Source organism: Vulpes vulpes, chromosome X (genome assembly GCF_048418805.1).
Source record: "Vulpes vulpes isolate BD-2025 chromosome X, VulVul3, whole genome shotgun sequence".
Classification (NCBI taxonomy): domain Eukaryota; kingdom Metazoa; phylum Chordata; class Mammalia; order Carnivora; family Canidae; genus Vulpes; species Vulpes vulpes.
In genome coordinates this window covers 8,128,114-8,143,391 of record NC_132796.1, presented here as the reverse complement: position 1 = coordinate 8,143,391, position 15,278 = coordinate 8,128,114, and the positions used below count along the sequence as shown (strand labels likewise).

The window sequence follows — 15,278 nt, the reverse complement described above, 5'->3', positions numbered from 1 at the left end:
GGACATAGTACCAACTGGTTTTCTTTCCTCATTCCTTCCTGTGCCCCACCCCATCTTGTCACTAGAAAAAAATGTTGGGCAAATAGGTTTTCCTGTATGTGTTCAATGTAGAGAAGGCAGGATTCTGGGGAAAATGAAAATTTCAGAGGAAAAAATTCCACATTATTTACTTTTAAAAATTAAAAATACTGAAAAATGTTTAGACTATGAAAATTTTAGAGTAATAAAATATTAAAAAGAATTTACATTATTACCTAATTAAAAAATATTTTACTATTAGAGAGCAAGCAAGCACAAGTTGGGGGAGGGGCAGAGGGAGAGGGTGGAGTAGACTCTCTGCTGAGCAGGGGGCCCAACACTGGGCTTGATCCCAGGACCCTGAGGTCATGGCCTGAACCGAAGGCAGACACTTAACTGACTGAGCCACCCAGGCGCCCCGTTACCTAATTCTTCATCCTCAAAAGTAATCTAAAACATGCTATGGGAAGATCTTAAAAGCTATGTAACTATGTACAGCTGAAGAAGGAATGCTACCGGCACAAACCGTGTTTAAAAATGTTTATAAACTGATGGGGCACCTGGATGGTACAGTCAGTTAAGCCACTGACTCTTGGTTTTGGCTGAGGTCATGGTCTTAGGGTTGTGAGATTGAGCCTAACATTGATTCTGTGCTCAGCAAACAGTCTGCTTAAGATTCTCTCCTTCCTCTGCCCCTCTGCCCCTCTAAAATAAATTTAAAAAAATAAAAAAAAATGTTTATAAACTGAAATAGAATTTGGTAGTTAGCCAACTTGTATTATTATTAAAAGTCTCTTGAGTTCAAGTTTCAAAGCCAAAGCCAAAACCAAAAGTGGTGATGGTCACACATTTAGGATTTGATGCTGGAAGATTCTTTCAAATGGTGGCTGCAGGTAGACAACAATTGTTTGTTTCATGTGTGGCTCCTGGTACTCTGCTAAGCACATCCATACTGGAACTTGGCTTAAGTTGTTTTGTTTTGTTTTGTTTTTAAAGATTTATTTTAGATGGGGGCAGAGGGAAAGAGAGAATCTTAAGCAGATTCTGTGCTGAGTGTGGAGTCCAATGTGGGCCTTGATCCCAGGACTCTGAGATCAAACCTCAAACTTCAACTGCATGCCTCTTTTAGAGAAAGAGTTCATGGTTCTAATTCTGGGCAATGTGAAATTGAGCCCCCAAACTGGCCTGTTGGTATATAAATGTAGTAGGAGGTAAGACATTCCCTACACTCCTCTCTGAATATGGAGAATCCCAAGTTGTCCTTCATTTAACTCAAAAAAGTGCCCTGCCTTGAAAGACTATGTTGGTATTGATAGCACCTCACTAAAACTTGGGGAGTGGTGAAAATCCCAGCTATGACTATTCACGGAGTCATCCACAGTTCTTTTTCAAATAATTTTAAATGATTCATTAGCAAATTGAAAAGGTTTGAATAGGTCTTTTGGGTGTTAGACCAGGTGAATTCACATTAGGGGTGGTTGGTCATTCAATATATCTGGATTCATAAAGCAATTTAAAATAGATTTTTGGATAGATTATAGTTACAACTCCTGTCATTGTACTCATTTCCTCCAGAATGCTCTTTGCTGAGCATGCTGCATTCACTCATCATTAGGTTCTTTACTCCTTTCTGAAGTGAATGTGATTTTGCAGATGGGTAAGTGAGATCAAGAGCTGTGAAGTGATGTGCCCAAGGTCACACAGCTAGATGGGAAACCAACAAATTGAAATCCATCCAGGAAGGGTCCCAAAGCACTTCCAAAATGAAGGGCTAGTTTCTTAATCTGCAGTTCTAGTCCTCCGAGAGTTAGAGGTTGAGATTGGATGACGTGGATCTGAAATACTAGCTCTGCCACTTAACCAGGGGGTGACCTGCGAGACTTGGTTTTCTTCATCTATACAGTTGGGGGTTAGGTATTCTAGCTTCGTGTGTGCTTGTGACTGTTGATTTGGAGAGCGCATGCATGATTTCAGCCCAGTGCCTGCCATGTAGTAAGTTCCAACAAGTGTTAGTTATTATATTGTTATGATTAAAAGGGCAGGACCAAACTGTTTGAAAAGATGATCTTGAGTACAACACTAAATTCGAGTTAACAAGTGGTATAGACATGTTCAGTGCTTTTTCCCTTTAGTATTTGCATGAAGATTTCCCCCTCTGAACATTTCTTTTGGTAATATAATAGTAAGTTTTTCTCTAAGATGGAGAGTTGGACTTCTTAGTCTTTTCACATCATGGTACGGATTATGACTCAAGCTCTCAAAAACCCTCATACCTTGCAAATCATTATATTCAGCTTCTAGAGAATATTTGACAACATTTTCATGTTTGGAAAATGATCACTGTTCTTCAGTGCTGGTGTTTAAGAAAGTGAGTTTTTGCAAATCTTACCCAAATGGAATTATCCTGCAACGCTAGATTTATCTCCATACTGACGTCCACCGGTTGTAGTTTAAGTGCCTTGGCAATTATATTTATTCAAGGAGATCCTAGAATAGGAATCAGAAGAAACAGTCTTAGTTCAGCTACAAAAATTCCTAGCTTACAGTTAAGAAGCAGTTTGAGTATGGGACAGTCTGGTTATTTAATGTAATTAACATTCTTAAGTCCTGTAAAGTTCTCTGCACGTTTCTCATATACTCCACAGCACATAGGTTAAAAATCTGTCCCCCTTTTCATGTTTCAGGAACTTAGAGGCAGAACTCTGGACCTCTATGGGAGAGTAAGGTGCTGTGAACTGTCGACCCCAGCTACCGCTTAAAATGTGGAAATATCAGGGGGATCACAATCAGTTTGAGAGACACAAGCAGGATGAAGTAAAAATCAGTGATGCTAAGCATGGGGAGCAACATTATATGGCAACAATCAGGAAGTTTAATGTGATTTGGTTCGATATAAGCAATGGGGTTATATAACAAACAAGGGCAAAATAGGATGCCCCAACCTACAATATTAGACATCAGGACTGAAAAGAAATAAGCAACTGGAGGGAATCCAGAGGAGATCATCTACAATGATGGTTTTAAAGCAAAATATGAACTTTATAGTGTAGCCAAACCACAGAGTCAGACCCAAGGGGCATGATAAAAATCTACAGATAGCTTGAGGGTCTAAACACCAAGGGGAAAGAGGAATTTTGGCTAAAGATAAGAAAAATTTCAAGGGATAAAGTTAAGAAAAGGGAAATTTGTTTTAACAGAATATATCCTTTGGTAGTAAGATGTATGTGTTTATAGAATAGCATCTCAAGAGAATAGAAAGAAAACTGATGAGTATTCTAGGATTCTTGATAAAAGGATACCTTGATGGGAGGCCAAGGACTCTAGAACTTTCATTAGAATATTCTTGTGCCACGACCAGATGGGATATATTTTTTAAGCCTGGATTTCTAGGATAATTATAATGGGGAATGAAGAGTGAACAGACTGTTCTGCTCTTTAATACCAGGTATCCTAGGGCTTTGATTAACTTTGATTCTGAGGGAAAAAAATAAACCAACATGGACACTACTTTTCAGTAGCAATGCCCTCGAAAAAGGAGCAAAGTCCCACAGATCTGATTTTTAAAGTATGTATTCAAAACCATTTATTTCTAGATCACCAGTTATATTGCTTATGAAGCAGGCTGATGAATTGTAAGAAAGATGCTGGCGATCAATGTAACAAGACCAGCTGTTTTTGAAATTGGTAAATGAAACCCAGATCTTCCTTAATCAGGATGGCAATCACAAAGGCCAATATGAGTTGGGTCTATATAAGCAAAAGGATTATATAACAAACAAGAGTAAAATAGGATGCCCTAACTAGGAATGAATAAATATGCCACAAACCACAATGACTGCAAAATCAACCTAATAGATTGGAAATCAAAATAGTTCAAAAAATATCATTAAAAAACCCAAATAATTTTCTTACGAATGCTTTCTTTCCAGAAGTACCACTATATTCCACCCCACTCCCAGAGTTTTAAAAGCTTATACTGGGCTTCAAACCAGGAGCCCAAAGCTAATTCTATGAATATTTAAAATAATTTATTCATTGTTCCCAACAGTGAGGCAAGCTTCAGGCTAATAGAGAGTCAAGATCCATTGGAAACAAGATGATGAATTAACTGGATGTGTCTGCTCCAAGCCCCAAGTGCCAATAGAAGAATCTTTCTGCTCATTGGTTCTCCAACATCCTATAACCAGGAATGTATGTCTTTATACCTAGAGGGCATTCTTATAAGCCTTATATAATAGTGGCAGGGTTGCATTTTCAACTCCCTGGTTATTATATGGGTTTAGAGAAGTACAATGTATATGAACCATAAATTACATTTGCTCAACCACCTTGAGTTATAAGAGGTTCTATGGAGTGTGACTTGGTTAACCATCTACTCCAAATGCCAAAAGCCAATGAGGCATAACCAATTCCACGCAATGGTATCTGAATGGTAGAGATATTAAGTGTTTTCATTACTAGTGACAAGTTACAGGGTATTGTTGAGTAAGGAAAGGGCAGGCAAGACCCACCGTCTTTTACTTCTAATGTGACTTGTTGGAGGATGGAGGAAAGCGAATGCGGACAATCCTCCAAATGTAATTTGGCGAGTGTAGTCAGGCAGGGCAGTGAGCAATTTTACTTCTCCATAGCACACCTGATCATCAGCCAATGAAGATACGTAAGACTCAGGGTGCGAAGACATGGCCAGCAGTGAGAGTGCTGGGAAGTCTGTAACCAACTCATTCTGTCTTTAGGCAGCAGATAGGTCGGAAAGTTCCCAGAAGGAACTCCCAGGGTGCAGTCTGTCCCCTCGCATTTACAAAAACATGTGCAGCAGAGATCCTGGGGGCCGGATGAAGCCCTTTGTGGAGGTGCTGGATTCTTCTGTTAGCTCTCCCGACGTGCCTCCTCCTAGCTAGCTGACTATCTAGGAACACTGAACACACTTTTGACAAGGACAAAATTTGTCCCTGAAAATTTCATAGGGAATAATAGAAGTCTTGCAAAATCAAAGTTGGACAGTTTTTAGGTACCCACAGCAGGGTGAACGTTTGTGCCAAACACCTGTATTTATAGGTTCATTGTCAAGTGTTTTTTTTTTTTTTTTTAATAAATGAAACGATAGAGGAAAGTCACCTTTGCATTCGCATATAGTTCTGTTCACCCGAAGCGGTAAAAGAGGACACGCGAACAGTTAAATCAAGTACGCGGGCGTTTCCAACATCCTTTCTCTCCCCTGTTAGGAAGGTTGTAAGCTGCGTTGCAAAACTTCAGTGTCACATCACAAAGCCCGCCGACAGGCCGGGGAGGCTTTGCGCTTTTTAGATTCCAGGGGTCGGACGGTAGCGGGAGAAGCCGCTTGCAGGCTCGTCCGAGCGGGGCACGTGGACGTCGCCTGCGTTCTCCAGCTTCTCAGGAATGTGGCCGCGGCGCGCTTCGCCCAGGGGCGTCCCGGAGCCCAGACCCGGAGACCTAGCCCTGGTGAGCGCCAATCTCCACCGGCCCCGGGCTGACGCTGCTGTGGGCGCCTGCCTCCTGCCCAGCCCCACTCACCCCTCCTCCTCCAGTGCATTCGCACATGACCCTTACTGGGCCAGGACTGTCCCCACCTCCTCAGTGGGTCCCCGTGTCCAGCCCATTCATTTGCGGCCACTGCTTTTGAACTGAATCTCTGTCCTATAAGAAAAGGAGGGGGGAAAGGAGTAGGGGGCAGCAATAGGAAGACGGGAGATTTAACTCCCAACTTCAGAGCAACCGTCCCGGGCTGCCCATCTGACACCAGTGGGTGGGGTGCAATCTGACACTTCCTTTCCTTTCCAGAAACGTGAGTGGAGCTGGCGCCCCCTCGAGCTGGGTGGGGGATGGGAGACAGGGAGAAGGTCCGAACTTCCGTCCTCCCGGCTTTCTCCCCGGGAAACCCGGTATCACCGGCGAGCTGCGCTCTCCTGCGCGGCTCCCAGGTTTGGCGCCTGGAAATCTCCACGTTCTGCTCTCTCCCGCTCCTGGCTCCGCCCCAGCCCAGCCCTGGCTTCCCTCCCGCCCGCTTCCCCCGGCCTCCCGCGCGAGCGTGCGGGGACAGCTCCGCTCCGGCCCTGGGCCCGCGGCTGGGCTGCCCGTACCCCGAGCCCTTCTCGGCGGGGCTTGGGCGCTCGCCCCGGGGCTCTCTCTTCGCTCCCCGAGCGCAGCCAGCAGTCCTCCGCCGGCGGAGCCACTCGGCCCTTGGGAGGCCCCGGGCACAGCGCCGTCCGTGTCCCCACTCGGTGGCAAGGCTAGCACCCCGCGGGCGCCTGGAGCTTGGCGACCCCCTTGCGCCGAGCCGCTCGGAGGGGTGGGCGCGACCGCCGGGCCGGGGCCAGACGCGCGGCTTCAGGGGCCGGGACGCGAGGACGGCGCAGCCCGGGCGCAGCCGGGGCGCCCGACTTCGGAGCCGAGCCGAGGAAGTCCCTCTCGCAGCGCGGGTCGCGCGACGGACGCCCCTGAGCGCACGCCCCGGAGGCCTCCTCCCAGCCCTCGGGACCGTCCTCAGGGCGCGAGGAGGAGCTTGCTGAAGACTTCGAGGCTGTCCGGAGCCAGCGAGCGCGAGCTGCGAAGGGGGAGTGGCGCTGGCGGGCTGGAGCTGGGGACCCAACGAGCGCCTGACCTTCCTCCTCCTCCTCCTCCTCCTCCTCGCCCCATTCGCGACTTGGGCTCTGGGGGAAGGTTCTAGCGGCCGCAGGAGGCCGCCCGACCTCTTTTCCTAGAAGGCTGGTGATGGATCTTCTGCTTCTGCACCCGCTGGGGCACTTGGAGCGCGCTGGTGGCGCGTGAGCCGGGCACTGCCCTCCGCCGCCCGCGGCCAGCGTCCGGCCAGCCCCGCCTGCAGCCGAGCCTGAGCCCCCTTCCTTTCCCGGTTCCGAGTCGCCAGCGCCCCGAGAGCGGGAAGAGCGTGGTCCTCAGGCACCGTCCCGCCGAGATGTCCGCGCAGAGCCTGCTCCACAGTGTCTTCTCCTGCTCCTCGCCAGCCTCGGGCGGCGCGGCCTCGGCCAAGGGCTTCTCCAAGAGGAAGCTGCGCCAGACCCGCAGCTTGGACCCGGCCCTGATCGGCGGCTGCGGGGGCGAGGCGGGCGTGGAGGGCAGCTCGCGGGGGGCCACCGCGGGTCGCCTCTGCTCCCCGCTGCCCGCCGCCGAGGGTCTCGGCCCCAGATCGGCGTCCTCTCCTCGGGGCCCACACCCCCGGGCCAACCGACTCCCACCCCCTAGACCCCTCTGCTCATCCTTCTCCACGCCCAGCACTCCGCTGGAGAAGTCACCGTCTGGCAGCTTCCACTTTGACTATGAGGTCCCCCTGGGTCGCGGTGGCCTCAAGAAGAGCATGGCCTGGGACCTGCCTTCAGTCTTGGCCGGGCCCGGCAGCGGCCGCAGCGCCATCCTCTGCTCCTCCGGGGGTGGCCCTAATGGCATCTTCACTTCTCCCAGGAGGTGGCTCCAGCAGAGGAAGTTCCAGTCCCCTCCCAACAGCCACAGCCACCCCTACGTTGTGTGGAAGTCCGAGGTAGGTAGGGTACCGTGCTTTGCCTGCTCATGGCCCAAGGCTGGACACCTGGGCAGTTGTTTAATTGCATCACATTTACAGAGCCAGGGACCCACTGAGAGGTTTCCATGGTGTGGCTGTCCCCCTTTGGCCCGTTAAATGGTGCCTGGAAATGGGAGGTCTCTAGGGGCCACCGATGTGTGTCTTGTTAGGACTTCTTGGCTCCACTTTGGAGCAGTGGTGGGAGCTGGAGGGAGAGATGATGTTCTGCTTTCCTGTTTCTGCTACAGGCGATTTCAAAGGGTCATCTTATCCCTTCATCCAATGTGGATATTTTTCAGAACTCAAATGATCTAATTCCTAGGCTCTTACAAGGATTGGATGTACTGTGTTTTGAAATATGCCTGCCATCTGGTTGTTCTACAGAGAATTCAGAAACATTGTTCTGGAGGGTGTTGTTGATAGTTTGTGTGTGTGTGTGTGTGTGTGTGTGTGTGTAGGTGTGTGTGTTTGGGTTGTGTGGAGAGTAACTACTAGAATTCTCTAGTTTTGATCTTTTCTTCTCCCTAAAGGTCTGATTTCAGAAATCTATGGTACCAAATAGCAGTTTAATCTAGGAGAAAAAGGATCTCTGCTTCAGGCTATGAAAGATCATGGAAATATGCCCAAATTCTACTACGGACAACTAGTAGTTAACGAAATATATGTCTATCAGGAATCTTTAATATATAGGGAACTCAGAGGGAGCTATTTGGTACCTTTAAAATGTTTGCCATCTGGTTAAGAAGAATGGAGAATAGAGCTCTTGGGAAACTGTGGTCGATGGGTACTTGGAAAGCAGCGTGCTTTTAGAGAATAAATAGTAGTTGTTTTAGAAATGAACAACTTCCAGTCTCTTTCAGTTCACAAATTCTATAGATTTGCCTTGGATCTGTTTCCATAAGGGAAGGGAGATTCCATTGGTTGTAATTAAAGATTTTAAAGTACAGTTAGAATTACAGAAATGAAATGAAATACCATGTAATTGCTGGAGATTTGGACTAAATCAGGGAAACACAACCAAGGAAAACAGTTTGAAAATAGCATCCGAGATCATACCTCGCTCTGTTACCATGATATAACTATGAAAATTTGTCTCTTAATAGACTGCCTTGGAAAAACCAACAGTATTAATCAGAAATATTAGTCTCACATATTAATAGAATATTAGTTATCATGTCACAGTAACATGCTGTTGGGTGGGGAGTATGGGTCACAAAAACTAACAAACATTGCTGACTGTTCTGCCTATTTTCTTGAGGAAGACAGGCAGGAGAAAGACAAGTCAGAGAACAAGAGATTCTTTCCCGACAGAGAATTTAGCATTAGAGAGAGGATAAAAAAAATCTGGAGGTTGAATGTCTCTCGGTCTTTAGGAGGGGTGAATTCCTGCTATATATCTGACGCACACATTATCAGAATAATTTGCATGAGTTGAGAGGAGAGAGAAATGCAAAAGCAAGCCAGGTTCTTGGATTAGACAGCCACTGACGTCCACGTTTAAACCCAATCGCATCATTAAGAATGTCTCTGCTTTTCTTAACAACTGTACATACTTGGAATGTAGTATACAGATACTGTTGCTGTTATGACCACAAGGTATTTTTCTGTAGATGACCATGGCTGGTTAGAAATTATCTTCTTCTCCACTAAAAATCTCATAATCGACGAACATGTATCTGAACTGCGGCAGTACTGGTGGCTTTTAACTGTTCTATGCAGCATTTGGGCAGTCTGCAAGCTTGTCTACGGTGACTCTCACCTCTTTGCAGGGTTAATACTTAGCACACGGCCAGCCTCATCTAGCAAAAGAACAACATTTTCTCATCGGATGTTCACGTGTGTGTGTGAGTGTGTGCATGTGCGCACGCACGCGTGTGCCCAATTTCTTTATTCTCGAGGCAGACATGGACTGACTGGATGGACTGAAGGTCCAAGGCTGGATTTGTTTAGTAGAGGCCCAGATATTCTATTGTAACCCCTGGGTCTGGAATTTAATGGCCTAGATTACCTTTCAAAGGTTTAATGCCCTGGAACCTTCTCAAAAACCCGGGAAACTCCTCCAGTTGAGCACTGCTTGTTCTTCTCACTTTCAAACAAGCTGGATCCTCTCTCCTAAAAGAGAAGCTTTATCAGTACTGTCAAAAGTCCAGCACGTGGATACCTTGCAAGGTTACTTAAAGTGGGCTCTGGAGGAGCACTTTGGTTCCTGTGCCATTCCTGGGTTGCTCTGGCTCAGGATTTCTCAGCTTCTGCATTCTTCACAGTTGTCGCCAGATGATTCTCTGTGGTAGAGGCCATCCTATGTCTTGTAGGATATTTAGTAGCATCCTGGGCCTCTACCCACTGGATGCCAGTAGCACTCCTCCCCGCCAGTGTGGCAATGACAGATGTCTACAGACACTGTTGAATGTTCTCTGGGGGGCAAAACTGCCCCAGTGAGGTGAATGTAGCACCTCATGCTGGTTATCTAGCAAGTGCCCAAGGAAGTGGTTTCTGCCAGCATCAAGTTTCCCTGGGGCCTTCGTCCACTTTCAAAACCATGTACATCTCTCGAGTCACGTATGCCTCTTACGGTTTGTTAAACTATTCTGTTTCTCTTCCGTTGAATCCATAGCCAAACCTGAGAATTCACCTTCATTCAGGTTTAGCCAGTGATGGATCACATTTATTTCTGCTTAATTCTTTGAGCAGATTCTCTGGTTTTAAACTAAATTGTTCATACACTGGCTTCCGCTCCCACCACTCTCATAAATGCCTGCAGCTCTATGCCTTGTGCTTACTCAAAGTTCCCAAATGGCCATTTTATGGTCTGAAACCAGAAGGTATTAAACAAAGTCAGCTATGACTCTATTAATATTTCCTTACTATGTGTTTCAGGACCATTTTAACAAAAACGGATTCGTGGACATGCTGGGTAGAGTATCTGTTGAGTAGAAGGGAGAACAAAGGGATAAATGGTGCACAGTGACACAGTCGGTACATGCTTCTCAACTTGTGTTCTTCTTAGAAGCCCATCTCTGTCCCTGATTCTGATGTCAAAGGAGTAAGGTCTCCTTCCAACCCTGACATTCTCCTAATTCTCATGGATCAGAGCTAGGATTATGCTCATAGCTGACTTGGAGTTTGCCAGCTTTGATAACCCATAATTAAAATGATCTTTCTCTATCCATGACTTCTTTTCGTCATTCCTCCCATAAGCACTTCTTAAGCACACGATTTCTCTGGGTACTGGAAATGCAGAGAGGCTAAAATATGATGTTGGCCCTTAAAGAGCTCAGTCTAATGACAAGGACAGATGAGTTGACCAATAGGTACAGTGCAGAGGGATCGGCACAGTGAGGGACTGGGCTGTGTGTGTGTGTGTTGGGGGCGGGGGAGGGTGATGATTCATTGTGCTTCGGAGAATTTTGGAAGGCTTCACTGTGCAGAGAACACTTGAACTTGATCTTCAAGAGTGCCTGCCATTTAGAAGAGGGAGGGAGGTGGTTCCTTGGTGAAAGAGAAAGGAATGGACATGTAGAGGCACAGAGGAGTTGGTGATGCCAGAGTGTCCAACAAAGAGGACTTAGAGGGGCTTGAGTGCAACACTGGTTTGGAGGAGGGAGTGAGGACATCTATGGCTTATTTTATGTAGCAACCACATGGCTGTCTATATGGTAACCTAACGAGACCAGAAATCACACACATATTTGGGGGATAATAACTAACTATGGGTATGGATGCAAATGGCAGGAGGACCAAAGCACATGGCCTACACTCCAAGGCACCTCTTGTCATTAAACCCGCAGAGAGGTGAAAGGATGTAAAGTGCTTTTGAAGTTGGAAGTTTTGTATGCCTGGAGCATAGGCTGTGTCTCGTTGTGTATCGGATAATAGTATTCAAAAGTCTGGGTAGCATTCGTTATGATGAGCCCCACTGTGCACATCTCAGGGGTTTGGACTGGACGTCTTGTGGAGTAGTGGTTCTCAACCTAGAGGTGACTTTGTTCCCAGGGGACATTTAGCAATGTCTGAAGACAGTTTGAGTTGTCACAGCTAGGGGTGGTGATATATTAGTTTCCTATCGCTGCCATGACAAATTACTCCAAACTTAGTGGTTTAGAGCAACATAAGTTTATTACCTTACAGTTCTGGAGGTCAGAGGTCTGAAATGGGTCTCTTGGGCTAAAGTCAAAGTGTTGGCAGGACTGTGTTCTTTCTGAAGGCTCTAAGATCTGTTTCCTTTGCTTTTTCATTGGTCCCCCTCCCCTTTCAAAGCCAGCCTTGTTGCATCCCTTTGACTCTCTTCCATCATCCTTTCTCCCTCTGACTCTCTTAAGGACCCTTGTAATTACAGTGGGCTCACCTGTGTAATCCAGGATAATCTCATTATTTTAAGGTCAGTTGATTAGCAACCTTTAATTCCATCTGCAACCTTCATTCCCCTTTGCCATGTAACCTAACATATTCACAGGTTCCAGAGGTTAGGGTGTGGACATCTTTGGTGGGACGTTATTCTGTTTACTATTATAGGAGGAGATGCTACTGGCATCTAGTTGGGGGAGAAGCCAGGAATGCTGCTAAACATTTTATGATGTATAGGGCAGCTCCACTGCAAAGAGTTCTCTGGCTCTCGATGTCAAGCATGCCCAGGTTGAGAAAAGCTGTGGTGGAGAACGGGAGAAATTGGTGATTTTTTTTTTTTTTTTTTTTTTTTTAGCATGAGGGTGTAACATGATCATATATGTGGTTCTCACCTGTGGATGAGTTTGCACCCTGAGCACATTTGGCAATACCTGGCAGCATTTTTGGCTGCCAGAGCTGGGGTAGGGTGTTGCTGCTGCTATCTGGTGGGTAGAGGCCAGGGATGCTGTTCATCACCTTGCAATGTATAGGACAGACCGTGACGACAAAGAATGATCCTGCTCGATACCTTTCAATAGTGCTGAAGTTGAGGAACTCTGCGTAATGTGCTACTTTATACAAGAAACTGAATTCCAGGTTTTGCTTTCCAGTACTGTTTTCTCTCATGCTTCTGGGTTCACTCTTTGTCATTTTCTTCTTCTTTTCTGGTATATGTCAACCAGAGCTCTGAATTGGAAAAAAAAAAAAAAAAAGCCTTTCCGAAAGATACCGAGGATAGGAAAAAAATGTGGGGTGTCTAAATATATGTGTAGGGAACAATTGAGTGGTAAATATATAGTGGTGGAAACTGGAATTAAAATTTAAAATGTGGGCAGAGATGAATACTGTCGTTAAAAATAGAGGCTCACCGGTGTCACCAAAGAGGAAGTCATTAGAGTAAGAGCTGCAAATATGAACTTGACAAAGGCATTTTCCAAGGAATTATGTCTGAAATCCGCATAATGCCGTAAGAACTTATAAATTAGGAATATAGTTACTCAGCTCTCATATGCTCTCTCTTGGAATATCCCTCTGCTAGAATTCATCGCTAAAGTAATTTTAAACTTAAATAGAGACTAACGCGAAGGTAACTTCTCAGATGCTTGGACATTGAACTTTCACCAGAATTTAGCGATTTGCAGGTTGGAAAGAGCAAGTTTTAGGCTCCGGAAGGACTACGGGGAGCATCTAGCTGCAGCCTCCTTATCTTACAGTTAAAGAGAGGGACTGGAAGGATTAAGCTCAAATTCAAACAGGTTAAGGGCAGAGCTACCTGGAGATTCTTCTGGACTCGGTATAAACTGCCAAACTGCTGGAAAAAGTCTGCGGCCACGAGCACCTTATATCTTGGCAGGATCTTTTCTATCCCCATTACTTATCAGTTTTCTCGAAGGTACTGCAATTCCAAGACTCTTCTTAGAGCTCCTTTGGCTGGACTTCTGAGCAGACCTGCCACCCTGTGCTGCCCTGGCTCCTGCTCCCACTCCTCCTTTCCCCCCCACACCGGTCACAACTGCTGCCTCTCCATCTCCAGCGTCTCTTCGTGCTCCTCTGTCTCTGTGCCACTCTTTGTCCACCCGTCCCCATGGTCTTGTGTTTTTCCTTCACATCGTTCTCCTGTGATGATCTCGTTCAGCCTTGCGACGTGAGCCATCATCCGTCTGGGGGTGATTGGGTTCCTCACATTTCTGATGGCCTCCTGGACGTCTGCTCCCGCTGTCCGCCGGACTCCGCGTGTTCTGTGTGTCCAGAGCAGAGCAGGTCAGTCCTCTTCCCTCTGAGCGCGGTCCCCTTTCTGCATCCCTTATTTTGGTTGGTGTCACCATTCTTCCGCCTGCTTACTGCTCCCAGGTTGCAGGCATCTCCAGCGCGCTCCCCTCTGCTTTCTCCTATCTTCTCAAATAAGTCACTCTATCCTGCTGTGTTTACTTCTCATTTGCTCCATTCTTCCTACATCTTTCTGCAGCTGTACCTTCTCCCTGCTGTTGCCTCGGCTGGGTCCTCCTAGGCTGTGGCCTCCTGCTTGGCTACCCTGCCTTCAGTTTCTCCCTCTTCCCATCTGGCTTATGGGCCTTTTCCTCCAAAGACACTTTGTAATCATGTTAACTTTCTGAGCGGAAACCCTTGCTGGGACTCAGGATGTACAGAATGAAATCCAAACTGCTTAGTGAGTCATTTCAAAGGCTTTTACAATAGAGTCTCGGCCCACCTTCTCCCCTTCCCCAGGAACTCTGGGCGGGGAAAGCCAAACCAGTCCCTCAGCTAGGCAGTCATCAAATATTTATTGAGTACCAGCTATGCCCTTGACATGGGGGATATACGTGGAACAAACAGGCATGGTCCCACAGGGTGCTAATCCTTTTATGAAAATAATGCTTTCGGATAAATAGGCCCCTGTACTGTTCAGAATGCTGTGGCATTACTACAGGAGGACTACCGTAGACAGGACAATGGCCCCCAAACATCCGTGTCCCTGTTCCCAGAACCCATGGATACACTACCTTACATGGCAAAAGGGACTATGCAGATGTGACTAAGGTAAGTATCTGGAGGTGGGGGATGATCTGGGGTTATCTGGGTGAGCCAATGGCATTACAAGAGTCCTTATAAGAGGGAAGCAGGAGGGTCAGAGTCAGAGAAGGAGATGTGGGGATAAATGAGTGGGATAGAGAGAGAGACGGAGGGAGGGGAGCCAGAGGGAGGAAGGGAGGGAAGAAAGAAAAGGAAGGATGACTTGGTTTTGAAGATGCTACACTGCTGGCTTTGAAAATGGAAGGAGGAGTCACATGCCAAGGAATGCAGCAGCCTCTAGAAGCTGAAAAGGGCGAGGATGTAGATCGGATGTAGATCCTAGAACCTGCAGAAGGGGTGCAGCCCTGCCAACGTCTTCATCCTAGTCCAATGGGACTTCTGACCTCCAGAGCTGTAAGAGAATAAATGTGTGTTGTTTTAAGCTGCAGTGTTTGTGGTGATTTGTCACAGCGGCCACAGGAAACCATCACAAGGACTAAGGGCAACTGGGATGTCTAAACTGAAAGCAGTGGATAAGGAGGCTTTGCCAAATGAAAAGGAAGGCAGGCGGCATGCTGGCTGGAAGGAACAGCCTGTAGGTCGGAGGGAAGGTAGGACACTTCAGGAACTTACAGAAGTCCAACAAGAATGGAGTATGAGAGTGCCAGATGGCAGAGCGTCAGTCTGACAGCCATCACACCTTCTCTCCTTCTTACTCTGCTTTTGATCACCTGGTCCCATATCTGTCTGAGAAAGCTCCATTTCCACTTCTTGGCTCAACCAGATGCCATCTCAAAATAAATAAGCTTTGAGTATGGTGCATATCGTGACA

The 15,278-nt window shown here is 46.8% G+C and overlaps 1 protein-coding gene across 1 annotated transcript in view; it reads left to right on the top strand.

Moving 5' to 3' along the window:
* The first annotated feature begins 6,673 nt into the window (after nucleotides 1-6,673).
* Nucleotides 6,674-15,278, top strand: part of ARHGAP6 (Rho GTPase activating protein 6) — a 480,227-nt gene continuing 471,622 nt past the window's right edge. Inside the window, exon 1 of the mRNA XM_072744663.1 lies at nucleotides 6,674-7,531. Coding sequence (XP_072600764.1) covers nucleotides 6,953-7,531 — 579 coding nt within the window. The 5' untranslated portion in view covers nucleotides 6,674-6,952. The remainder of the gene's footprint in view (nucleotides 7,532-15,278) is intronic.